The sequence below is a fragment of the Puntigrus tetrazona genome, chromosome 24 (assembly GCF_018831695.1).
Source record: "Puntigrus tetrazona isolate hp1 chromosome 24, ASM1883169v1, whole genome shotgun sequence".
Taxonomy (NCBI): domain Eukaryota; kingdom Metazoa; phylum Chordata; class Actinopteri; order Cypriniformes; family Cyprinidae; genus Puntigrus; species Puntigrus tetrazona.
In genome coordinates, this window is record NC_056722.1 from 17,848,428 (window position 1) to 17,876,306 (window position 27,879).

Consider the following 27,879-nt stretch of genomic DNA (forward strand, 5'->3'; position numbering starts at 1 on the left):
TGCTGGGAGAAAAGTTACTCACTAAATTTTGTACGACATATATTGTAAATTGCTGCTACACACACTTCGCTAACATGTGAAAATATATTATATTGGTTTACAATCCAAACGCATGCCCATGTAGCCTAACGACCATGGCATATCCTATGCGCAGACCGGATATTTTTCGTTGGAAAACGACAAAGACTAAAACACCAAGCAGTAATAAGGCAAGTAAAAACTGCTTTCTCTTTTCTCACTCAGTTCTTCAAAGATGTAACTTCGTAATAGTGCCTCCCCTTACAATATTCAGCCAGAGGTATTAATCTAAATAAATGTCGCACACTCAGGTTATCTTTAGTCATGCACATTGGTTATTAGTAATGAATAGATTTGTGGCTCAGAAGGATTTAGCTCAAATGTGCAATGAAAACCCCTTCAGGTGTATCTGCAAAAGACCCAGTTTAAGGTAACACGGGATATTTATCCAGGGATTAGATGTGTGAGGCCAGTGCGACTAAATATTCATATCAGTTTATCTCAACTTCAGGCTTTAACAAGGTTGGAAAGCTCAGTGATCAGCTTATGACTGTAGAGAAGCCAGTAATACATTTTGAAGTCTCAGTCTATTTTGCATTAAAACAATAAGCAGAGAATTCATATCTCATATTGCAGGTGCAGCTGAATGAGAATGACATAAAGCAGTGGGTGAAGGTAAGTACATTTCAATCATTTGAATTCATGTCATGCAGAAAATGAATGCATATGTATGTCATTGCCTGTGAAAAATAAGTGTGAATTTAATTATTTATTAATCGCAGGGAAGAAGCAACAAGGGACGCATGGTCTCTGTTTGTGTATATCATTTAATTTTTAGAATCAAACTTTCTGTTCTTCTCAGAGGGTGGAGAAGGCTTCAGAGTTTGCTGTTGCTGAGGTGTTTTCCATCAAGAAACCACGTGGTGGGAAAAACAGCATGACGCTGCAGACAGTAGAGCAGCTACAGGATCATGATGATGCATACAGCGAAGGTAATCTTTTACAAATTAATATTCAGCACTTAATGCAAGTGCAGGGTTTTGTAATCAGTATTCCATCGGTTTGCTTGTGTTCCACAGCGCAGTCTATTCTAAGTGAATGGATGAACCAGAAGTTACATCTAGAGCTTGAAATGGGCGAGGAGGAGGAAGAGGAGATGGAGGAATCCAAACAACTTATTAAAACCACACAAACCGGCTATAATAACTTTGATGGTACATATGAAATAAAGAAATCAGTTTCTTTATTTTTTAAAGCTTATCATAAAAATTCTGTGAAATGTAGAAAAGGAGTGTTATTTATATAATTATGAATAAAATTATAAATATTAGTATAACAGTATTTAAAAATAATAATAAATAAAAATAAAAAAGCTAACTGGAAATATTAATGAAATATAAACATATATACATAAATCAATTAGCTTTTATTTTTATATTTTAATTTTCACATTTTAAGTTTTATGTGCTTTTTAATTTTTATGAGTTTTTTTATATTTCTATATCACTTCATTTTCATTGTTTATAAAAAGAATGAAAAAATATGTTACTTGAAATAAAATAAATGCAGAATTTTAAAACAGTTGCCAAAGCAAGTTTTTTTATTTAAAACTTGAAACTTGTCTTAGTTAATAAAATATTTGTATAATAAAAATAACATTTATATACATTAATATATATTATTTGTATTATATATAAATTAATTTCAGTTATGTTTTAGTTATTTTACTGCTAAGTTACACTAAATCAAAACAAGACGAGTATAAAAAATATATTTAAAAAGTACAATACTACAAAATTAATATTAATATATTACTAAAATTAAATGCAAAATATAAAAATACAAAATGATAATATTAATAAAATGATGTTATCTTTTAATACTAAAATAAGAGTTACTTGCCAATGAAACATTTTAATAAATATGTAACAACTTAAGATTTATCTCAGTTACCAAAGTATTAGCAGTATTACCAAATAGTTAATAATAATCCTGAGTGTGTCTTTTTTTTAATTTTTTATTAGACATGTACTTTCACCTAGCACAGGAAGAGGAGAGCTCTGTAGTCCACAATTTCCTCCAGGACCTGATGGAAACCGAGGTGTTGGACTTGGGAATAGTGGAGGACCTTAGAGTAGACTCTGATCAGAATAAGAAGAGATGGAGGGACCCTAGCATTACTATGGAGGTGCGTCACAAACAGGTGAAGGAGAACCGCGTGCGCAGAGACGCTGAACGTAACAAAGTGCAAAAAGAAAAGGAGGCGCTAAGGGAGGCACGAGAGGAGGCATGGCAACTGGAAAAGGAGAAGCAGAGAAAGAAACGGCAGGAGGCACGCAGACAGGAAGAACTAATCCAGCAGGAGATGATTCGCCTACGTAGAGAGATGGAGGAGAAGAGGAGTGTGGAGCAGCTCGCACGAAACATGTACAACAATCACAGTATTTGGGCACCCTAGCCACATTTAATAATGTATTAATGTCAACTAATTCTTTTAAAATCTTTTGTCCACAACTAACTCCACTTGGCATCTTTACCGCTCACAAGGTGATTTTTAGTTAATGTATGAAGTCAGTTAGGAGAACTAAACTAAAAATCACCTTGTGAACGTTCATAGACGAGCCTGATCAAAGGACCATGGGGCTTTGGGATACAAACATCCCACTATATCCACTGCAGTTGTTCTATAATATATGCATGTTTATTTACCTTTGTGTTTTCCTCATTTGCTGTTTTAGGTCAAAACCATTGCGGAAAATTAGCCTAGTTAGAAGGATCTGGTCTTACATTTAATGAGACTACAAATTTCTCAATGCTTGAGAATTATATATACAATATATATAATTTATTGAATTTTTTTTTTTTTTTTGAAGAGTGCATTTGTCCTTTTTATGTCACTTGGTTTAATATTTTCTTATTCAGTCACATTAATACATTTTCATTGTGGCTTAAATGTCAAGATCCTTTTTAGGGCAATTATGTTATTTTCTCATTTAAATAGCATTTATACTTTTGAAGAGATGATTGCGTGACATTTTTTAATTTGAATCTTGAATAGGGAGAGGGGAAGGCTTCAGAAACAAAGGGCCACTGAAAACTCTCTCATACCGAAACATCATAACTCCACACAGAAGAAACCGAACAAAGACCTTCAACTTCAGCTGAAGAAGCTAGAAGCCAAAGTTCACCTTCTCAATTTGCAGGTTGGAAGACATTCTAATTTAATAATATTGTATGCATATATAAAATAAATGTAAAAAAATTGAAATCGGCATAAATTAAATTCTGTAAAAGCCATACTACTATGATGCACAGATATAATTTACAAATGATTAGTTTAATGATTAATTTGTCCAAACCCCTTCAGTGATTGGGCGATTTCATTGAAAGCAATGTTTGTGTCAGCTTTTAACTCTCCAAAAGCGCACGTCATGGCAAACAATGAATTAGCATTTTCATTCAGATCCAAAACATTGAAAAAATCAATGAGTAACACACTTATTCAGAAAGGAAGCATTTAATTGATCAGAAGTGAGAGTAAAGACATTTAAAATGTTACAAAGCATGTCATAAAAATATTTTTAAAGAACAGTCCTAAAAAATGTCACAATTTCTGCAAAAATACTAAGAACCACACCTGAATAATAATAATAATAATAATAATAATTGTTACCTTACCAAATTGCAACATTACAATTGATTCTGAAGGATCATGTGAAGTAAAAGTGGAAAGTGCAAAGTTCATCTTCTCAATTTTGCTGATTAGAAGACATTGTAGTTTTAATTATATTGTGTGCAATACATTCTTGACTGGTTGCAATAAAACTATGTTTTAGAGCATGCACAGGCATTTCGCGGCATGGTACTCGGTGATTTTGGAAAGAAGGGTGCGCATGGGCAAGGCAGCGGCGCTGTGTGATTGGAGGAGGCAGCTGAGAGCGTGGCAGGCATGGCGGGCTTTTGTCTGGGCCAGAAGAGAGGAGAAAGAGGCTGAAAGGACTGAAGAGGAGCTGAGACAGGAGCACAGGCAGGAGAGCTCAATTTAGCAAAACCTGTCACTGTCAACATAGGGCTTAAACAGCCTTACAAACATCTGAAAGAAAAGCAAAGCTCTGAACGATTAGACTAAAAGAGCATGTTAATTCCTTAATTAAAGGTTAATTAAAGGCTTTAATTCATCTTGGCAGTCAGACTGGTTTTAAGTCATATCTGTCTTTCCCACAGGCGCTGTCAGCAGGCAGTGGAGAGTGACCGCAGGAGGCTTTTGAGGCGCTGTCTCAGTGATTGGCGTGTGTGGTGTCAAGTAGAACGTCATCGCAAAGAGCTTCTCCAGCAACAAGAAGAAACCCGACGGAAAATGGCTGCTTTGATCAGTGCGGCAGCTTCTGGGAAACTAGGGGCATCTCCACCCGTCACTAATCCACCTGAAACTCTCAGTGCTACAGAAAACATCAGAGGTTCACAAACTCTCTTCATTCCACCGCAGGATGTGACAGCAGCTCCAGAAATCAGTTCACCAACTGCACTAACCACTATCAAGACCGGGCGTTCAGAGGCCCCGCCTACTCAGGCCTGGCAGGTGACGCGTCGTCATGCCGCTCTCTCTCCGGCCGAACTACAACAGGCCCGTCAGCAGACATCCAGAAACGGACATGTAGAGCCTAGAGCTGGACAGTTTAAACACCACCATGCGGCCCTGCAGCAAACCGTAGTTGAGCAGAGGCGTCTTCTCAAAGAGCAGCAGGAGCAGATTCAGCATCTCAAAGAGAGACAGAATATACTGGAACTGAGGCATGAGGCAGAGAAAACGGCACTGTTAGCAACCGGTCCTTCTGGAGATACAAATACATGCTGTCCACCTAAACCCAACACAGAGACAGCAAAGGGAATTACAGCAAAACTCTCAAGGTAACATCCAGGTACCCTGTCAAGATAGGGTATGAGGCTTATGTCTGGGACATATTTTACCCCAAAATCAAAACAATATATTGCATGTAGACAATAGATCCACCACATTCATACTCCAAAAAAGCAAATTATTTCTCATTAGTGTAATACAGTAATAAAAATGACAAAAAACTGAAAAAAGTATCAGAATAAGCATATAGTAAAATAAAAACTGTTTATTTACAGTTTTACAAATGTTAAAATTTATATACACTTCAAATATATATTTTATTCAGCAAAAATGTAACCAAAAGTGACAGTAAAGATGTAAAAAATAAATGTATTTAATAAATAGACTTTGCGTTCATTAAAGAGTCAAGTTTTCTACAAAAATATTAAGCACTACAGCCATTTTTAACATTATTAATAACAAGAAATATTTATGAAATTATAATGATTTCTAAAGGATCTAGTGAAGTATAATTAGTAAACAGATTTCACAATATTACTGTCTACTTACTCTATTTTTGATCAAATACATTTTTAGCTTTGTTAACATAAGAAACATATTTTAGAAACATAAAAAAAGACTTCTTATCAGTAGTGTCTTACATACAAAATGTAATATAATTTTTTAATATCATATTATTTATATTTATTACTTTGATGAAAACAAGATTTTAGTGCATTACAACAGGCTGTTTTCAGAGAAAAAAGTTATTTTCATTATGTATCTTTTTCATTATGTATTTTTTTTAAATATGAGGTGAAATATGACCCTGACGTTTCTTGCCATTTTTTTGTGAGACAAATCTTTACAGTTTCTTCGCGTGAAGAGAACAGAATAAATGTAAGAAATGTGTCACCTCAGGCAGTGGATCAAAATGTAATACTGGCTTGTTTCATGTACTCGATGTAATCCCTCTAGATTTTACCAAAGGGTCACTTCACAGCTGTTCTATCCGTGCGCTCGCGTGGGAGACACGATGTTTGTTATTAGTCACAATTTCACAAAGATATTCATTCTCCTTACTAACCCAGAACAAAGAGAGCCTCGGGGGAAAACGCCAGCAGCAACACCAACCGAACAGCATCTCTGCATCGTGCAGCTCTTCCCCATCCTGCAGTACAAGGTCAGTCGCACACATACGCAATCCAGCAGTTGGAAAACTGTCACTGTGGTGGTTCCAAGCATGGAAAATTGATTTCATGGCTATGCCCTAGTTTTCAATCCTCTCTGATACCGAATGCATTGAATACACAATCGCTATACACTCATAATCCACTTGTGTATCTCTGTGTAGACCAAGAACAATGGCAAAACCTCACAATGGCTCTTCCATGTGTTAAAACCTTGAGCTTTAGTGTTATTGAATACATAGTCGTATTTGTTCAATAATCGGTGGTATCTGAGGGAGCTTGCGCACATGGTCACGTCTCTCAGCGGGTGGTTGTTAACAGCCTCCGCGATTCTACGTCCAGCTGAGATAAAGGTCCTGTCGACTCATCAGTGACATCCACTATTTTTGATATTATCATTCAATCTGTAAGGCAGACTGTCTTGGCCTTGGCGATAACCAATTAGATTTCTCATAATGAAAAACTGACAAGCCAGTGTCCTGCTCAGATCTAAATGTGTCCTCGGCAGATGCAAGGACAAGTTTTGCGAACGCAGCCAGTCCAACTTGGACATTGTATAATCGAGTATTCTGAATTTTCATAACTGACAATTTTTAAAAACACTACAAAGTGATTTTATGTCCATAGAAAGCACATTAAATGTAAGTCATTTCTACTTTTAAGGTTTCAGATTTTTTGGGAGAATAAATCAAATTTGTTTGAAATAATTTGACATTGTCTTTCAGGTAAGACAGTATTTTTAAATTAGTATGGGCAAAACCTAGGATAGTGTCAAATGTTAAAAATGTAAAAGTAATTAGTCTTTTATTATTATGTTAGATATGTATGTATGTGTGTGTGTATATATATATATATATATATATATATATATATATATATATATATATATATATATATATATATATATATATTAGTAAACTTTAGCAAACTTTTCATGATAGACAAAATATTAAATATTCAAAAGCAGGAATTTTCTGTGAACTCAGTGTGATACAGGACGCCGCCTTGAATACGAATTCAAATGCAAGCAGCACAAACAAACTCGTACCCAAGAACCATGAGATCAGAAGAAAATGCTGCAGAACTGCATAGTGACCCTTTAATCTGGCACTTTACTGATGTCCCTATCCCCCACCAGCTCAGTCTTTCACTTTCCTTTTTTATGTTTCATTCAGCCATGGAGGAACGAGCGCAGCAGCGTGCTGAGCGCAGGAGAGAGATAGAGGAGCGGAGGAGACAGAAGCAGGAGGAGAAACTGGTAAGACGTGCCTCTCTTCAAGCATAGAAATGTCTGAATGAGATGAAACAAACCTCTGCTTGTTTTGTTCTGTAGGCTCAAATGAAGGCAGCTGAGGAGGAAAGACTCAGAGCTGAGGAAGAGGAGAAACTGAAGGAGATAGAGAGGAAGAAGGAAGAGAAGAGGGAGCGAAGAAAGGTGCGTGATCAAACACAATATCGTGGGATACTTTTAATTGTTTACGCTACGAATATGAGTGATAGCGCGAATTATTGAGGAGAGGGGTGTGTTTACTTTTTTTTGTAAATTAGATGTTATGATGATTTTTAGCTTTTTTGAATGATGAAATGGGTGGAAATAATCCCAAGGCGATCTAGGGACAAAATGGTCATCTGAAAATGGCAAATTAATTTCCTTTCATCTGCAAATTCTCACTTTATTCTTGCAATTCTGACTTTGTATCTCACAATTGAGACTTTTGTGAGATATGAATTTTCAGTTCTGAAAAAGAAAAATCAGATATGTGAGGAAAAAGTAGAAAAATATATCTTGCATATATCTTGTTTATATCTTGCACTTTGTTTTGGACAATTCTGAGGAAAATCCTCAATTGTGAGATGAAAAAGTCACAGTTACCTTTTTTTAAATTCTGTGTCAGAAACATTAAAAACGTTTTACATTGCAGAATACCAGTATGTAACTACCCAGAATGCCCTAGGAACTGATTAGCCGTCTGCTAAAAACCCCTCAGAATAACTTAGCACTGTGAAATCAAGTTTTGCATAAGCAAGTGCATCTAGACGATGCAAAAAAGTTAATGTATTCATCATGTTTATGCACACAGCCTTCACTTTATACGTTTTAAGTAACTTGCGTGTGTTAATGTGAACTTAGAGGGAGCTTGAGAAACAGAGGAGAGCGGAACGGGAACAGGAACTGTCAAAGCGGGCGGCCCAGCACTACCTCAGGAGCCTGTTATTGCGCCGAGGCCTGGCACCATGGAAAAGCCTGCTGGAGCAAAGCCATGCCAACACACAGGTCAGCAGCGCTACTGCAAACATATACACACACACACGGCCAACAGTGACAATGCAGGCCGATCGCCTGCTTTCCAGACAAACACTCACACACTCAATTATTCATCCAAAGAGTTATGGGCAGCTCACACACAGACAGGAAGACCAGCTGTTGCCTTGCATTAACTCTTGGTCCATTCCCCAAATTTTAATGATGTTTACAGTATACTGTTGCGTTTCCACCTGGCTAACCACCTGTTTTCGAAATAAATTAACAGAGAGCGGACATCTGAGATTCAGAAGGGAGATGGAGTGACTGAGAGGGAGAGACTGACAAGGACAGAGACACAAAGAGAGAAACACAATGGCTTTGAATTCAGAATATGCATCGTTGTTTAGCTATCGATCCACATCCATGAAAGCAAAACCGCAAGGTCCAATTAGCTGCAAAACTAGCATGTGCGTCTATACTGTCTGCATAGTACCAACGGGAAGTCGCCAGGGAAAGTTTGCAATCCATAAAAGCCATGGGAATGTACGCGATGATGACGGTCTTAATTAAAGCAGACAGTTATTTATGTTCGGGTGCTTTTGCCTTTTCCGGTCTCCTCCAGAGAGCGGCGGATCATTACACGCTGGCTCTGCAGAGACGCTGCCTCGGCTCCTGGCTTCAGTCTGTGGATGAGGCCCATGCAGAGAGAGAGGCCAGCGCTAACCAGCTGTATCAGCGGATCTTACTTCAGAGGGCTGTGTGTAGCTGGAAAAGGGTAAAACACCGCACACAGAGTCGATGGGAAACTGCGAATGATTAAAGGAATAGTTCACGCAAAATTAAAATTAAAAATTAATATTTTACTCACCCCAAAGCCATCCTAGGTGTATATGCCTTTCTTCTTTCAGACGAACACAGCTGGAGTAAAAAATGTATCCTGGCTCTTCCTAGCTTGGTGATGCTCATGGATAGCGGCCATTATTTTGAAGCTCCGTAAATTGGATATATCCGTTGCGAAACTATGAATAATTTGTTTTAAAAAAACGCATCAATCTGCGTCAGAGGACATGTGATAACCCACCCGAAGGCGTATAGGTTAATTTTACGTTGCAGTACTTTTGGATATATAACCGATTTACGGAGCTTTTATCCACCTGCATTACCAACCCTGGAGGAGCCAGGATACATCTTTAACAAAACTGTGTGTTCGTCTGAAAGAAGAAAGCCATATACTTTGGGTTGAGTAAAATATAGAATTTTTTCATTTTTGGGTGAACTAAAAAAAAGGGAACCTTTAAAAAAGCTTCAGTTTTTAAGACAACATATTTTCTGTAGTGAACTTCTTATTGACTCAAATACATTTTTTAAACAATTTCATCACTTTGTAGTAAACATTTATTATTTATCATTTTAATATTAACATCGAATTCGATTAAATATTTATATATTCATTTAAAAGTTACATTTAAATTGATATAGCAAAAACGTGTCTTATTGACTTCTTATAAATTATTTTATAACAAATGAAATGAAGATGTATTTATCTATATAGTATTAGTAAATATAGAGGCTTATATCTATTCATAGACATGTATCATTATATTGTTAAATTGAATGTAATTAAAAATGAGACATTTTAAGTGCTATCATAACATTTGGTCCATTAGCCATTAATAAATGTGTTAGTAAATTATCTTTACTAATAAATAAAGTTAATTAAATTAAATACATATTTATTTATTATTTATTTTAATTTTAAATATGAAATAAATTTGAATATTCGTTTAAAAATAAATCGAAATATAATATCTTATAATATAAATTTAATATAAATATTTACTTATATTACAATAATTACTACTTATAATAAATCATTTCAAATAACTTACATTTACATAAAATGTGTAATTTATTATCTTTATATTTTCTAAATTAATGATCAGCTGTGCTTCTCCATCAGGGCCTTGCTCTGTGGTTTCTTACTGGTCCAGTCAAAAATCATTTACAGACAATTTATTAATAAATTTTATATTTTCTATTTTGGGTTATTGACACTAATAACTCATCCTTAATTATGAGCAATTTTCTATGTTTGATTTCAATACTCGCCAGTTAAAAGATCTGCGCTTTATACTGGAAGCACGAGCCGAGCGGTTTCACAGGACCCGGACCCAGAGGAAGGTGCTGAAGGCCCTTCTGGATCACGCTACAGAGCAGCGAATCACAGCCTGGGACGATGAGCTACGGGCAGAGGAGCACAACAGCAGGTCAACACATGTCCTTCAGTGCCACAGTCCTACCGCACCATAAGGCCAAAACTAAAGATAGCAGAAAAAAATGTATGGGTTATTAAGAGCTTTCAGCATTTAGAAAAATTAAAACGTGTTCTCTGGGCTTTGTAGGAGAGCTGTCAAGAAGTGTTTTGCTGGCTGGAGGCGACTTCCTGTTGTCTTGCGAGAAGAGAAGGAAAGAGAGGCACGCAGAGAGCAGCTCAGACGTAAAGTGGCGGAGATTTTGCCCGACTTCCGCTCCTCCCCTATTGACTCCCTGTGGCGCTCCATAAATCCTCTTTAACAACACACACACACACACAGGCTTTATATGACATCATGAAATGACATTGAAAACATCTGCAGCTTGATGAGCCACCGTGTTTAATCACTTTACGCTCGTTTATTTTTCCATGCTACTGTTTAATTGAACAACTTGTAGAATTAAATGTGTGACATTATAAAACCGCCTCACATGAGACAAATAAACATCCGGATTGCGAAGCGCTTCTTAGCTGGTTCTTTAGTAGGCATTTAATGAAAGGAAAACAACTTTGATTCAAAAGCGCTGCGATAATTCATCCGCATCAAAATGTAGCCGGATGGTACGCGCCACAGATTTGTCCCCAGTCGAAGTGAATGAAAAGAAAATAAACACATAGGCACAAAGACCTCGAATAACAAACATGGAGCTCGACATAAAACATTCATACTGAGATGACAGTTTTAAAGCTGGGTGCTGTCTGGAGAGAAATGCAGTGTTGAATCGCTTCTGATGTCCCAAAAAGGCACTAAATTGATACTGAATGTGCATTCAAATATAAGACACACTTTGGAATTGAGAATTAATTAGACAATAAATCTGTAATTGGTCCAACCAGCAGAGAATGTAAACCAGAAATGCTTGATTTTATTTATATATATATATATATATATATATATTTATTTATAGTGCTGTCAAACTATTGATCACATCCAAAATACCAAAGGTTTTTGTTTAAAATAGTTTCAATATTTTTACATGTGTACTGTATATATTTATTACTTATATATTAATACACTCACACAGTGTACATTTAGAAAATATTTAAATGTATAAATGTATATTTATATTATTTAAATGATGTATAATTATAGCTTAAATATATTTACATCAGTTTTTTTCATATACACATGCTTGTCTGTATATTTATATGTAAATGTAATTGTCTGTGTATTATGATATATACTTGAATGCGATGAATTATTTGTCAGCACTTATAATATATATTGTACATTTAAGTTAAAATCATTATTTATAGACATTAAATCAAATGAACAATGGAGGAAAAAATAATTCTTAATATTAATCATAAAAACTTTAGTGAGACATCATTACAGTTAACATAAGTTGTGTACACACTAACACACCTGAGTAATTGTGTACTTGATGTTGAAATACACTGATAGAGATGTAACATACTTCAACACTGCCATCTAGTGATCCACACGATTCAACTGACACTTGATGAGACCTTAAGTACAATGTTTAGAGCCATAAAACTGACTCTGGAATGGATGTTGAAGACATTAAGTTGCACAACATTATACTTCACTGTATTAAATATGAGCGATAATTCCCAATAAATACCAGTTCAATGGTTTCTTCATAAGCAGAGACTGACAGTTGAATTTCTACACCGGATCTGATTGGTTTGATGGCTCCGAAGCCTTGCTCATGGTCAAGAATTCAATCCAGTTAGAACGGAAGCCTCGTGAGTAAACGCCAGTGTCGATGATCAGACCCCAGAGATGGCTGCGAGCGGTTTTCTCTCTCAGAGCCAGACGAGCCTCTCGTTCAGTCACGTTGAAGCTGACGTTGATAAGCTGTAAGAGCAGCAGGTGCAGCAAACCTCCCGTCACGATACTGCTGTACCAGGCACAGGTAAAACACAGAGCAGAGCTAAAGAACAGAAAAACAGAAAAAAGCTCATTCGTTGACATGTGTTATTATTGCTCTAAACAATAAAATTGCTGTTACGAACACTCATACTGAAGCTGTGTGAGCCTGAGAAACCAAACGCCAGTCTAATTTTTTCCATGTTAAAGAAATCTAAACCACGTTAAAACCAATGCTGGTGTTGTTAAATATAAATAAAACTAAAGTTTTTATTAAAATTAAATTTTTTTGTTAATTGAGATATACCTGAAATAAAAATAAACATGTCAGTTACATCAGTAACTGATTTAAAATAGTTATTAATACTAATAATTTTTTTTTAATAAGTGAATTAAGTAAAAAAAAAAAAAAAAAAATATATATATATATATATATATATATATATATATATATATATATAGACACACACGCACACACAATTAATACTATGATTGTGCTTAATACTTGACAAGTTGTTAACTAATAGACTGGAATAGTTTGGATTTTTATCAGTTGTATATCTCATTCTGATGGAACCCATTCACTGCAGAGGATACATTGGTGAGCAAGTGATGTAATGCTACAAATCTGTTCTGATGAAGAAACAAACTGCTCTACATCTTAAATCAGTATATTTTCAGCAAATGTTCAGTGCCATAAGCTTTGGGCAGGACTTGAATGGCAAAGACAAATTTTGTCCAGTTAGTTCCCATAACCCTTAACAATTCTGCTGAGTACTGATATTGTGCAAACACAGTGAACCATTTGAAGCAGCAAAACAACTTTTTCAATGAATACCTAATGAACTGGAAGGAACGGAGGTGGTAAAAAAGGCTTAGAAGCTACTGAATGAAATGCTAGAGAAAGCATTTCTGTGAGTTTGTGAAGCCGGATCCACACCTGAAGTGGTTGTAGATGTCAGGACAGTAAAACAGTGCAGTCATTACATTCTGGTCTGGACACACGCTTCGAAGAACCAAACAGATCCCGTACAGCGACGTCAGCAGAAAGAAAACAAGCATCAGAAGGAAACTGCGGTGATTGGCCTGCCCCACACAGCTGTTGATCCTAACATGTAACAAAATGACATACAAGACACCAAACTGAGACCTGGAGATCATTTTCACATATCAGTTACACAGAGTGAGGAGAATCACCTCACTGTCCCCGTTACACATATGTTTATAGGAAGAACAAGATGTTCCCGAACACTACAAAGTACGATCATTACATAGTGTAGCATGTGAGCTAACAAACTGATTCAGCAGACTGTGCACTCTTTGATTCCATGAATTAGGATGATTTAGTTTCAGGGAAATTAAAAATAGGCATGCAGATAAGATTTCACATATACGCATACATACATATATATATATATATATATATATATATGTGTATGTGTATGTGTGTTAAACATTGGAGATGGGTCAATAATTAAGGAATTTCTCAAGATACTGGTAATGCTAATATGTGAATTTAGTGTATTTGATGGAAATGACAATAATTGCATTAAAATGAAACCTATTTTAGCAACATTAAAAATTTTTGCCTTCAAATATCATCCCACAATTGGTACTAATATATATATATATATATATATATATATATATATATATATATATATATATATATATATATATATATAGATAGATATACAAAAATTTAAATAATAATTACAAAAAATAAAAATAATACATTGGTTAAAATATTTGTATGTATCTATTCAAAGCACTTATACAGTAGTCAACATTTGGAGTGGATCAAAAACGTTCAAAGTTGGTCTAAGTTTTAGGACAATTTTGATAAAAGTTTTGATACTGTAGTAATATGGCTGCAGTATATATTACAATCAACATAAATTAGGCAGAAATTCAATACATTGTCATATTGTCATCATATTGTCACAGCAATGTGAATCCAAAGAGAAAATGTGTCTAATTTTCGTAAAAAATATTTCACAATGAAAAACATTTTGGTGCAAAATGTTACTCACTGGTAGAAATGAACCCACATAACAATGACTGAGAACCTACTGAATAAGCAGTGCTTTGTAAAGACACTCACCAGACACAGTGGTGGTCCAGACGCAGGATGCAGACTCCACAGATCCTGCAGTGTCCCGCTCTCGGGGGCCGCACCGTTTTGCATACGGCGCACCAGTTCCTCCTCTGAACACCCTGCTGTCCTGTCCCAGATTCACCAGTTTGTTCGTGATTGGCTATCACCACTTGGTGCTGTGCTCCATTTAGATAGTCGGCATCTACGTCAGGTGGAGGTTTGTGATAAGTCACTGTACTATGAGTGTCAGCCGGAAGAGGCCTGACGTAGCCCGGACCCTTTTTGGTAAATATGAGGCAAATGACCGTGAGAGCAACACCCGCCGTCACGGCGGCCACCTGAAGATGATTCACATCACCTCGAGGAACGACCTTGGTGATGAAGAGGTAGAACATGTAGAAGAGGGAGAAGAGCGCGAGGCTGAGGAAGAATAGCGTGCGGCCTTTCTTTCGGTGAGTGAAATAGTAGTACCAAAGGACCAGGACGGGCACTGCTGTTAGCACTAAAACACCCAGCAGGTAGTGCAAAGCCGCGATGTGCAAAAAAAACGGAAGCAGAATAAGTGGAGGGATCACCGAGACATCAACTTGTCTGGCTCCGGATAACCAGGGCACCCGCAGACGATCGTTGACCGTAGCTATAACCCGGGACAGAGAGTCTGCACTTTGAGGCTTCTTCTTCATCCATCTAGAAAACAACATTTCAAGTCATACTCTTCATTCACCCGTAAACAAGTATGAGTCCGAAGTGCTCACCTGTCACAAGCCTCATCCAAATCCTCACAGTCACAGCAACATGCTGCCATGTGACTCCGTCCACCATGACGGTCGATGTACTCACAACAGCACAGAGGATCATCCTGATCTGGTGTGCGACAGCTTCTCTTCTTCATGATGGATGTCAGACGAAAAAACGGGTGAGGGAAGGCCCAAAAGGTGAGGGAAGATACTTCCTGTGAGGAAACAGATTGCATGTTTATTAGATTTATAAGAGAAGTTATAAATACACACTGTATGCCGTATTGTTCGTTAATCCGGCATATACTAGAATATCCTGTATGTAAAGGGACGATATCCCAGAGGATGCACTATCTGGGACAAATCCTTCTATATGTGGTGTCTACGGTTTAGTTTGCACACGATTATATATATTATACTTAATGGTTTGGGAATCAGTTTAGATTATTAATGGATCCAGGCCTGTGCATTTGAAACATGGTTATCATGTATATATAACCAAAAAACATAAATGATTTAAAATATTAAAGTATTACCTAAAACGAAATGTAAAAACTTTAAACATTTTATTTCAGTGTATTTCCGTACATTTTAAGACAAAAAGCATAACCACATTACATTTTCAGTTTAGTTTAATTGCAATTTTGTTTTTCTGTGCAAAAAATAAACACAATACTGATTTACAGAAAACACCCAGTCAAATGTTATTCAGTGCAACAGTTTTTTTTGGACATATTCATAACAAAGATCAATTTATTACTTATTAAAAGACTAATCACTTTTACATCAAATATTAATTAGCTGTCATTTTACCTTCATAAAATTTCCTACTATCCTAGGTTTTGAATATTTACCAGTAAGAATGTTTTACTAATTTAAAACACAGTCAATTTTAATATGCACTCCTTATATTTCATATGTACAAGTCAGAATAATGTTGTTTGAAGTTTGAATAATTTCTGAATGACAACGTAGCATTATTCCAACCAAATTTCAACATATGTTCTTCAAATACTCATCTAAAAAGTAGACACTTTACTTACATTTAATGTGCTTTCAGTGGGCTTAAAATCACTTTTGTAAATTTATTTTTTAATACTTGACCCATGTAACTTATGTAAACATAAATAAATAAGTTGAGATATAAGAAATAAGAATGAATGGATGGATGGGTAGATGGACGGATAGATAGATAGATAGATAGATAGATAGATAGATAGATAGATAGATAGATAGATAGATAGATAGATAGATAGAAATGCGAGTTAAAGCAATGATCTGATTGACACTACAACACGTCATATAACAAGTAATCACGATAATGCGTAAATAAACTAATAGTGAAATTCATACTTACAGTACAAAATCTCGCAGAAGCAGTCCCTTCTCTCAGTTTGATGGTCAGCTGAAGTTAGCGGAACATTCGAGCCTTTTTGCCCCGCTCTTCCGTTATAACTTAGCCATTTACTCCACAGAAATCAGGAAGAGCTGCCCGTGAGAACTACACAAAGCAGCCCATAACTCGCAGTTTGCTAAAAGACCACCAGGAAGATAAACAGCAGTCGCGCGCAGCACGCGCTGTGTAACTTGTGTGACTGGCGAATGGAAACGATCCTTATCCCGGTCTTCCTGACGTCAAAGTAAACTAACCCTTTAACTTCCTCGTTTCACAAACTTTACTCGGTGCTCGTGGTTTTCACAGAACACCGTTTCCAGACGCTTCCAGAAACTTTGGTTTTTTTCATAACCTTTTCAACACTAAATTGAAAATACAAAGGTACGAGTTAAAGTAGAAAATCAGTATTAGCAAAACAGTATTTATGTGCTTCTCAACAGACAAAATTTAAGTTATTAAAAAAAAAAAAAAAAAAAAAAAAAACTTCCTAGGTCAAGTTCCTTGACAGAACGTACACGTGACATGACGTCATAGAGGGTTGCGCGCGCCTGCTGCCTGTTAAAACCTTAAAACCTGAACTTGTTCATTTTCTGTAATTTAATTAAGCACGCATGTAACAAACACAGTAATGCCATGGAAATTTTATTCATAAATAGGTTCAGAAGACATGTCATAAAAAAATTCAGAAGAACAATTTCAATCTATGCAGAAAAATAGACATCTATACACCTCCACCCCTTACATATTTTCCTGTGAGAGAATTAAATGCTTGAGGGTTTACATTCTCTTTTGATAAATTACCACAATTTTCCAATCGTAAATAATTTACAAGAATGTGTTACAAATTAGTTCACAGTGACGATACAGTCCCTAAAAGTTGAACAACAAAAGTGGTAAAGATCAAGTGTGTAAACAATTATAAAACATTAAACATCACCACTCATCCTTTACAGTAAACCTCAGATATTACATCTTCACACAAACCTGTACTCTTTAGACGCTATTAAAATCCTGTTGAACGTTCAGAACTTCTACTATTTCAATAAGCACAATCAACTGTCATTAGTGATCCCTGTTTTAATAAGGTTTTAAGGTGCAATCATTTACAAATTCTTAGAGGTATCTTAGAAATAGATCAGTATCTAAATCAAGACAAAAAAAGCCATGTGACTAAATTTTAGGCAGATCTTTAGAAGCAATGGGCCTGCATTGCCCCCTTCATAATTAAATTGAAGATCCTGTGCAATTGCACTGAATCCATTACATTAATGCTTCTACTGTAGTCCAGAAGAAAAAAAATCCGTCCATCAAATTACAGTAGCATCTAGCAGTTGAGAAGCTGACCGTGAGAAACCTTTGTGCTTCAACCTGCTACACTGTTGTTACTTTAATGTTTAACGGTAGCTTCAAGGTCGTTAGTAAATCCAAGAGGAAACTCGCAAAACGGAGCGTACCAATGCGAAGATCCCCTCCAAGATAAAAACAGCACTCAAAAGAAAAATCCAACCATAACAAAAAAGCCCAGAGAGACGATGAACATGGCTACGAGTGTGCCCTGGAGTCATAGTACCTATGGCAACACTCCTCAGCGAGGACAGGTCTTATGGGAAGAATACCCTTGTGTTGTCAGGTCACCAAAATCAATGCCGATTAAAGCTGAGAGGAGGATCTGTTGTAGACCTGAAAGTTCTGCTGAAGCACCACAAGAGAACTGCGTAGCTGTGGAGAAGAAACCAGCAAAAATAAACAAATCGCATAATAGACCTCTCAACCAAACAGAATATCGTATGCAGATATAGTTTACACTAACAACAAGCTACTTTTTGAAAATTAGACCGAAGAATCTTCTTACTGATGTGTAACGTTGAACAACTGCGGTTTGTTTTGCATGGTGCGTTTAATTAAACACCCAAACATACCTGTTCTAGAAGGTGAATGGAGTCCTGCAGCACTGCCCTCAGTAGATGCAGTTCTTCTCGACTTCTGTGGGGCATGCCCTGTCTAGGGCCTAAGTCGGGTGCTAAACTACTTTACATAAAAACATGAAGTTAGTTTTGTTCATAAAAATGAACTAAACTCACAATGCAAAAAAGGGTTTACCTGGACTCTACTCTCTCCTTCATTCTGTGCTTGGTGTTTAGATATAAACGGTGAGCGACGTCTTCCATGGCCCAAAGTTTAAAGAACAGCCCCAAGTTCAGAACCACCAGAACAAAAAGTCTGAGAGGCAAAACAATGTGACATTCAGAATCACGTTATTATTTTTAGGTCATCATTCTAAAATCAAAGAATGATTCTAATTCTAAAGTTTCTCTTCCATGTCTCACACAGCAGCCATAAGCTGCACATATTCATTTTGGCAGCCATGCTAAAAGACTGCAACATTCACACAGCAGAGTTTCTATTTTTGCCACTGCAGCACACTGAATTCAGCAGAAAATATTGAACTTTCACAGTGAACCTATTTATCAATGTAATACTTTGCAAAATAGCAACGTTTAAACAGTGAAAGTTTAAAAGGATTCTACAAACACTATCTATCAGTAAATCTCTAATTAACTCTCTAATTCTGTTTGGTGTGGACTATTTACCGTTTAAATGTATTAACTCAAATTAAATGGACAAATTCTAACATAGTTATTATAAGAGGAAAAACTACCAAGTTTTTATCAGTGTATTAAGCTTACTGAGGTGTGAAACAAGCTTTATAGAGGGAATGAAGCCTTACATTAAGCTCATCGCAAATACAATTGAAGTGATGTTCCATCTGTGTTGTGTGTTCTTTATATCCATGGCACCTGTAGTGTAAGATGCAAATCATGCAATGCAAGTCCAATTGTTATAAGTCTAATACACAATAACCCCTTTCACACAAACAGACCTTACTGGTAAATTACTGTCAAGAGATCATATGTGAACTGGACCTTACCAAAAATACTGGTACATTAATTCCAATTTGCTGTAACGTTAGATCAACAAAAACACTGAAAAACACCCATCCAATGTTACCAAACACAACACCAGGAAGCCACTTGGTGGGTTGTGTCTGGTTAATGAAGTCACAGACTATACCAGTATTTTGAAACTGATGTTTGATTGGCTCTTTACTGGGAAAAAAGGAAACGTCATTGTCTGTGTGAGCATTTTTGTATTTACTGGTAAACTTGTCATTTTCAGCTATTCATTGATATTACTGTGTAAAAGGGGCTATTGTCTTCAACATTTGCTTAAATATTATTATTAAGCACAGACCACAAAATAAACATCTTACTAGTATGAAAACAATGTCTGGGGGTTTAATCAGAATTTTAAAGGGATAGTTCACCCAAAAAAATTATGTCATTGCATGCTCACCCTCATGTCATTTCAGACCATTTTTAATCTTCGGAACACAAGTAAAAAAAAAAAAAAAAAAAAATTCATAATAGACAGCAAGGGTCCTTAAACATTCAATGCTCAGAAAAGAACTAAAAACATTGTCAAAGTAGTCCATGTGACAATGGTTAAATTGGAATGTTATGAAGCAAAGAGAATACTTTTTGGACAAAAAATACGAATACTTTTTTCAAAATTTTCTCTTCTGCCTCTGGAGATGCATTCATAAGAGTGCCATGATGCGTAGGATCAGAAAGCTCTCGGATTAAATCCAAAATAACTTAATTTACGTTTTGAAGATGAACACAGGTCCTTACAAGCCTGGAATGGCATGAGCGTGAGTAATTAATTACATAATTTTCACTTTTGGGTGAACGCTCGTAAAGCATAGATATTGGATTCAGAGATTAAAAATACACATATTTATACCCATGGTGCCAGCTCTCTGCTGATCTGAATCTGCGCTGTACTGCTTCCCTGGTTTCATGTGTTCCTGTAGGGTGCGACTGTAAGTTCTTCGCCTCCTGCGCAAACCACTCGTCTTTCCAGCATCTCCACTTCCTTGAGTCAACTCTGCCTCTTCTTCTAGCAGCTCTGCCTCTGGAAAGTGCATTGTGAGGTGAAGATCATTGAAACTGCATCTGTGAGTCTAGAGTGGTTATTCTGAGGTCACTGGATCGATTAGGGATCTAGCTTTTGGCAACCCTGTAGATTAGTAATTAAATGGCCTTGCAGGCAATGGATCTAACTGATGTATTTCACCAATAGGAAACGGACACATCCTTGCTGCTAATAGCCCTTCCTGGGCACTCTGATCAGGTCACTAATGTTCATTACTCTTTTGATTCCCTAATCCAACATCCCATGACACAGAAGCTATTAGCCAGCTTTTTTTTCCCAGTCGATGAGAAAAACACTGAGCACAGTCTGTAGTTCTGCTCATTTTAATTGATCTGCATTAGTTCTGGACTATAGCTTTAGATCATTATTTTGTTTTGATTTGTTTTGCAGCGACTCAGACAAGCCAATGGACTGCAGACTGGGCCACTATAAAACAGTCCTTAAAGTAGGTTTTTAATAATATTAATTAAATTACATTTTGTTTTCACTTTAATTTAAAAATTTTAGATTAGTTTTAAGTGTGTTTTTCTTTTTTTATTGCTATAAAAAAACTCATTTCTATATAATTTTAATAATTTTATAATAATTTTTATTTTAGTTTTAGTTTAATTACTTTAGTACTTCAAGTTAATAACAAGAAAATGAGAAGTGTTGCCTCAGAAAGACTTTTAAATTGTTGTTATTTTGTTTCATTACAATTAATGCTGATTTTATTCACTTTTTCTACGGTCTTAGTTTTATTCTATAACAACTACAGTTGCCATGCAAACCCTATGAAGTGAAACAAGAAACACTGAAAGATTATTAATTAATGACATGTAGCTCCAATATGATTTAGATATAATTAGTGACATTCAGCCATTCAATCATAGCTATAATCTACAAACCAAGAAGTGAAATGGATAAGTAAAGAGGGAAAATAGAGGGTTAGGGATTAGAAAATTAAATTGCATTATACCAACCAAGGTGTCTAAAGTAGTCTTCTAAGCCACTCCAGGAGTTTTTTGTAATAAAGGATTTAACAAGACCCCAGGGCTGCTTTTTGTATTTGACATCAGTGTAAATCCTGCAGAGAGAGATAAGGAGTTCAACTATTTACTAAATGGCTCTTAAATCAAGAGATTTCAGTGTCATAATCATAATGAAAACAGTTAGATGTAGAGATCTGAGGACACCAGTCACCTGAGTCTGCACTTGTGCTTGGAGTTGCGGATGATACAGTAGCGATTCTGGGTGTAGAAGTAGTCATGGTACGGTACATCATGTGTGTAGACCTCCGAATCTATCATGTAGTACTGACCCTCCCTCGACTCTTTATATAGTGTCTAAAATACACAAAGAAAAGAAATCAGAGAATATTCCACATACATTCACAGGATGAACATACACAGTACAGTTTGGGCTGCTAAATATGATACTGTTAAGTTTATTTAGGATAGAAATACACCATCTCGTTTAGTTTTTTGGAAGCGACTGCCTTAAATATTCAACACTATGACTATAAACAAATATGTTTGCCAATATACAAATGAAATCTTTAAAGACACCAGGCAAAGTCTATATATTTACTAGCGATTTTACAGGCATTAGTCAAAGCTATATTAACTCTGGTTATGTGTCCATATAGATATTCAACGTTATTTAATCCTGTTCGCCCATGGAAGTTGAGAGTCAATTCTACATATTCATTGTATGAATGTAACTATATTCACAAGCTCAATCATTACTGCATAAAACATGATTATTAAATTTAACTGACTGCATCAACTTTTAAGTACAATTAACACAATCATATGAAATAACTGGATGAAGCGGATTTTTAATTGCAGCACGCCTACATTCATGTTACTGTTAAAAATGTTAATTGTTGCATAATATAAATGGAAGCAAAAGCTGTCTATTGTCTAATTAACCCGCTGTAACATGTTTTCAAATTATTCTATGCATCACAGACTAAGAGCTGAAAGGCCACAATATATTTTAAATTGATTTTTTAATGGTTCTGGCAAACTACTTCATTGTTTCATAGATTACTTTCACATAAAAACAACTGACAAAGCACAGAAAACTAACCTGGACTTCGTATAAGATAAGAATGGCAACAACAGGTACTAATATTACAAAAATGATCAAAGGTCCCATCATTACTCAGAATTTGCAGAAACGTGATCCACAACCACAGCTCCTTCCTGCTAACGCTAAATATAAATGTGACATAACCAAATACTGTACATTAACTGGCATCGCAAACAACAAAACACAGCCTTTCCATTAGGCTATACAACCATTTTTACAATTTGTTTGACACAAATCAGCTTGCTTGATTTTGAAACAAAGCCATAGAGTTGCAATTCTAACCTGGGTTTCTGTAGCAGTGGAGAACTTGCCAGCCAGGGGGTTATTAATCGTGATGGTATAGTTCAAAGTCCTTTTCATACCGCCAGAGGCCTCCTTTTGCCAAGAGGTTGAGGTTGCACCTGTCAGGTAATACACTTTTGTTACCATAAACCAACATAAAAACCAACATTGATATTTTTAACTAAAACTAAAATACTACTAAACATTAAATTTAGCAAGTGAAATGAATAGAAATAAATAAACAAACTTAGAAATGTTGCTTTGGGATGTAACTAAAAAAAAATATGCAAATAAAAGCTAAACATAAATCTAAATAAAAATGACAATACCACAAAATTACTAAAACAAACAAAAAAATAACTACATTTCTACTATCTACAATACATTTTATCATAGTACATAAATAACACTACCAAAATAAATGGTAAAATGACAATATTTCTGGAGGAACAAAGTCTACTATATGCTGAAACTTTTTTACTTTTTTTTTTGTACCAGTCACATCTATATTTGAATCGGACAGATTACTAAAATAGATAATTAGTAAGAGAAACACACCTATGATCTTCCTGATTTCCATAAACCTCCGCGTGAAACTAGAATCAGTGAAAAGCAGATCAAACATCTTCTCAGCACTGATGTGAAAGACCCGGTTAACAAACAGCCTTCCCTGAGACACCGGAGACGCTGTCTCACGTTCTTCCACTACAAGAAATCAATCCTGATGTAAACAAAATACATCAACACAGCCACGGAATGAGACACAGCCGAGACGCGCACACACACACATCTCACCCTCCTCCAGGCTGTCTGATCTGCTGTTATCCGAGAGCTGGTCTTCATTGGCATTCAGATCCAGAGAGAGAGAGGAGCGTTTAGAAACTCGTTCAGACCCTGAGCGGTTTAATGATAGATTTGGACTGCGCTGATGAGATGGGGTACTGAGTGTGTCGTCCTGTTGAAAGTTCAACACTTTAAACGACACTACTTTGTTCACAAGCAAAAATATTGTATAGCAATTTTAAGAAAAATGTATTTTAAAAGGAAACTATATTTGTCAACGTACCCCTCCATTTGCCGAGAGCAAACTTTGCAGTCCAACTGAAGACTGTGTGTCGTCTCCCTGTGGTGTGGTGGCCTCATAAGAATTCAGCTCACCTTGGGGAAGTCGAAGCGATGTGGGCCTTTCTGGCCTCCCGGTGTAATCCTCTCCACGCATATTCAGACTGCAACAAAGAGATGGGGCCTGAAAACCAAGTAACTGCTCTCTCAGACGTCCAAACAGCCGCTGACGTGTGAAGATGTAACTGGGTGTGTGCTCGCAAGCATGTAGTCAACCTGGGCACGGTAGGTGTGACAGCTTCTACTGATGTTTGAAAGCTTTCCATTTCATCATGACTCAATCCTAAGTCGCTGCCATAATGCTGCTTGACCATCTGCAACAGCTCCGACTTGGTTAGTTTCTGCAAGACAGGAAAGTTGCATTGAGCAAAGTACACTCACATGTTTCCGCCCCACCCGTTGGCACGTTAGCACAATAGCTTCTATCTGATAAAAAATAAAACTAAAAAAGGAAATTCACTAAAGCCTTCTCAAGTTCCTTTATTGATATTCATCTAAACCAGCAGATAAAACAGCCCCAACCTGCTCCACACCTAACTGACCAGGGAGCAAATTTGTTGGGAGGCAAATGATAAGCAACAATGACTCGAACTAGCACAAAATATTAGCAATGAACAACCCTAAAACGAATAAACAAATACTAATATATAAATAAATACCATATAGCCAGTGTCGGTCCAAAGTGCCGTGCAGTGCTACAATAAAAAGGTGGCATTTTTCTTAAGGCAGAAACTGACTTTTCATTTTCATTAGCGTTGTAATTTACGGTGTCGTAAACATAATTTAAGAAAACTACGGTTACCATGGAAATAAGGCGTAGAGACATTACACATACTGTAAACGTAAATAGACCGTATCGGCGAACACAGACCAGGCTCACTCGACAGAAAGTGACTCAAAAACGCCAATAAAGCCAAACTGGAAAATAATTTCTTGTGTAAAGTTCACACACATTCGCGTCGTGTGGAAACAAAGTGGCAAAACAATCAACGAAATGCAAAACACTGTTTCAAGGCCGTCTGACACAGACACATTTACAAAACAAACTGAAGCGAAAACATTTTGTGGTTTCATTAAGCGCTTCCCGCCGGTTCCTGACCTACTCATAACTGCATAACACGTTTAAAGAAGCAGCACAGCGTGTAATGTATTGTAAATTACACGCAACGTTGCACGGGTGGCTGAACTCTCTCCGTCCGGTCACCTACCTGCTGGACGCCAGTAACCTGCGCGCTTCAGCGGGCGACTCGTGCCGAGATCAGGAAGCCACGAAAAGCTACATCCGCGCCGCCTAGTGGAGGGCTATTCATTGCTTTCAACCGCATATTTGTTTGATCACATCTCTATACTAATTTCTGCTGTTATTTCAGCTCTGCAGTTCCGCGTTTGTGTGAGGAAAGAGTCAGTTTTTTCTGTTTTCGGATGAAGAAAGCCACGCCTCGGTGGGGTCAATGAACTTTGCATTTATTTGCTGCCTTGTCAAGTGTACCCTACAGATTTGGGTTGTTTACACTTAAGCGTCCCTGACCTTAGGTCTATAGGGTATTATTCTGTCTGTTTTCCTCATATAGTATTAATATGCCACATTAGTAACCACCCTAGGCTCAAATACAAAGAAATAGTTTGCGTTGGCAATGGAGACTAAATACTGTAAAATTGATAATTGAGGGGGTGGTTTGCTTCTGATATCCCTGCTCCTAATACATATTTATTTCATATTTCAGAATATCCTTTTGCTGAGTAAAAATGTACAGTCATGTGCAAACAACCAGGCTGAAGATGTAAACATGTAACAGGTAATTACGCCTTCTGTCATGTGGAAACATGTCAGTGAGGTTAAAAAGGAAATATTAAAAGGAAAAAAAATCACCTTCTCCATTAGAACATTCTGCCAAAGACGGAACGTGCCAAGGTAACTTTTCTCCCTTGCTGAAAATGAGCTGAGGAACAACTGTGGAAAATTACAAAATATATTTCTGTCAGAAAAAAAAAAACATATAGACGTAGGCCTATCTTCACGGATAAGAAAAAACAGGAACGTAAAACCTCTGATCTCTGAACTTCACCTTCTCTGAATTAGTACTGATCTGGATGGCATTTGGTATCCACTTCGCTGTCTTTTCGCGTGACATTGAGATGATGTCCTGCATATTTATTGTGATCTGAGATAAAGCATATATTGTCATTTTTCACAATTACTATTTTAGCCACGCTCAGATAGCGGCGTTTAATAGGTACAGTGAATATGTTGTATGATATTTCTGTGGAGCTCACTTTTGTACCACGAAAAACCTGACTGTAGAAGCATAAACAATTCTCTGTAAGGTAGATGCGTCCCTGTAACAAGATATCCTTTTGGAGAGCACAGGTGTAGTCTAGAAAAAAAAAAGAGGATCGTTCAAACAACATCTAATATACAAATATTGCGGCTCTGCCAACAAACATTTTCAGCAGAGTATGTTTTTACATTGTTTATTTGTTGTTTTTTTTATCTCTCCGCCCCTCCCTTTATCGGTCTCACCTGCAATTAGTTTCTCAGACTCAGGCACCTCTTTAAATAACCTCCGAAACTCATCACTCCTCTGTTTATAACTAGTGTAGAGCAGTGCTTCAGGTGACTGAGGTGCTGCTATGCACTGCCCGCTGACTTCCAGCCCCTGTGAGGTACAATCACAGCAATAAATAAATAAACAAATTCACTTGTGAAATATATATATGATACAATAAAACCTCCTTTTCCCCAAGAACAACCATGTTTCACATGCCCAAGAGCTTATTAATATCTCACAACATTTAGCAATCAGTGTCATTTGTGTAATCTCATCGTGATACAGCGCCTGTTATCTTTTGGCAGGACAAAGTGCAACAAACTGTACAATATAATTGTGATAAAGATAATATCTATAAATGGAAGTGAATACAGTGCAGCCATGTGACTCCTACCAATTTAATCTCAATAAAAGCATGCATCATATTCATACTCACCTCTTGTTCTTCTGAGCTCCATTTGCCTTCCCCAGATTGATTGTTGTCCTGTGTGAGCTCATTGGATGTCACTTGTTTGGAGGTTTGGGTCATGTCTTCCACCTGGCGAAGTAAAACTTAGTGGCTTCTATATCAATTTTTTAATGGTACTAAATGTTTCTCTCATAGCATGTTTTGAATAATAAGTTCGATTGATAATAAGCTCACTAAATCTTACTTGACAGTGGCACAAATATTTTGGAGCGATGCCAATAAAATTAATTTCAGGTTCCCAAAAGCACCTTTAAATGAACTATTCCAACCATTTTTTCTTGTGGTTTAGTGGGACTTGTAGTCCCCAACCAGTGCACTATTACATTAGAAGCATTTAAATATCTAAATAACTTCTATAAAATGGAACGTTCTTCACTTAAATATGCTAATAAAGAACTTTGGTTAGAAACATTCCAGAACATTAAGAGAGAGAAGAAGAAAAAACATAGTAAAGACTAAGTATGAAGGAAAGGCATATCAAAGGCTTATACAGAATACATACCCGAGAAGTCCTGGTTATGTGGGATCCAGGCGTTTACAAAGTGTGCTTGTGAGAAGGTTATCATGGACTTCAATCGTCGCAGATATTCCAAATGTCCATAAACTTCCGACGGCAGTGATTGGATTCGTGCTGCGGTGTTGTCTGTGTCGGTTGTTGCGACTGTCCTACTCACACCTGGCAACACCTGTACAGTCACAATCTACCAGCTCCTGAA

General features: G+C 36.5%; 3 protein-coding genes across 4 annotated transcripts; 1 reads left to right on the forward strand and 2 right to left on the reverse strand.

The window, feature by feature from the left end:
- On the forward strand, positions 1–11,064 carry ccdc191 (coiled-coil domain containing 191). Its single transcript, XM_043225601.1, has 15 exons — positions 1–209; positions 655–693; positions 881–1,010; positions 1,098–1,232; positions 2,043–2,445; positions 3,077–3,221; positions 3,855–4,045; positions 4,243–4,926; positions 5,947–6,038; positions 7,221–7,303; positions 7,379–7,480; positions 8,177–8,320; positions 8,913–9,065; positions 10,403–10,557; positions 10,693–11,064. The coding sequence occupies exons 1-15, from the start codon at positions 135–137 to the stop codon at positions 10,862–10,864; spliced, it is 2,703 nt and encodes a 900-aa protein (XP_043081536.1). The 5' UTR covers positions 1–134; the 3' UTR covers positions 10,865–11,064.
- Positions 11,065–11,649: 585 nt separating this feature from the next.
- zdhhc23b (zinc finger DHHC-type palmitoyltransferase 23b) lies at positions 11,650–17,105 on the reverse strand. Its single transcript, XM_043225624.1, has 5 exons — positions 16,631–17,105; positions 15,292–15,488; positions 14,543–15,223; positions 13,379–13,546; positions 11,650–12,502 (listed from the first exon to the last, which is right to left on the reverse strand). The coding sequence occupies exons 2-5, from the start codon at positions 15,426–15,428 to the stop codon at positions 12,235–12,237; spliced, it is 1,254 nt and encodes a 417-aa protein (XP_043081559.1). The 5' UTR covers positions 15,429–15,488; positions 16,631–17,105; the 3' UTR covers positions 11,650–12,234.
- A 189-nt stretch (positions 17,106–17,294) lies between these two features.
- gramd1c (GRAM domain containing 1c) lies at positions 17,295–27,852 on the reverse strand. Of its 2 annotated transcripts, none has more exons than XM_043226867.1 (18): positions 27,666–27,852; positions 27,131–27,232; positions 26,667–26,802; positions 26,420–26,520; positions 26,212–26,307; positions 26,016–26,096; positions 24,362–24,486; positions 24,090–24,249; positions 23,819–23,978; positions 23,582–23,728; positions 23,024–23,142; positions 21,848–21,990; positions 21,628–21,731; positions 20,474–20,644; positions 19,398–19,467; positions 18,770–18,889; positions 18,589–18,694; positions 17,295–18,388 (listed from the first exon to the last, which is right to left on the reverse strand). In XM_043226867.1, the coding sequence occupies exons 2-18, from the start codon at positions 27,221–27,223 to the stop codon at positions 18,320–18,322; spliced, it is 2,001 nt and encodes a 666-aa protein (XP_043082802.1). In that variant the 5' UTR covers positions 27,224–27,232; positions 27,666–27,852; the 3' UTR covers positions 17,295–18,319. The 2 variants fall into 2 exon arrangements, with proteins under 2 accessions (XP_043082802.1, XP_043082801.1); XM_043226866.1 differs by having other exon boundaries at positions 18,589–18,697.
- Between the last annotated feature and the right edge of the window lie 27 nt (positions 27,853–27,879).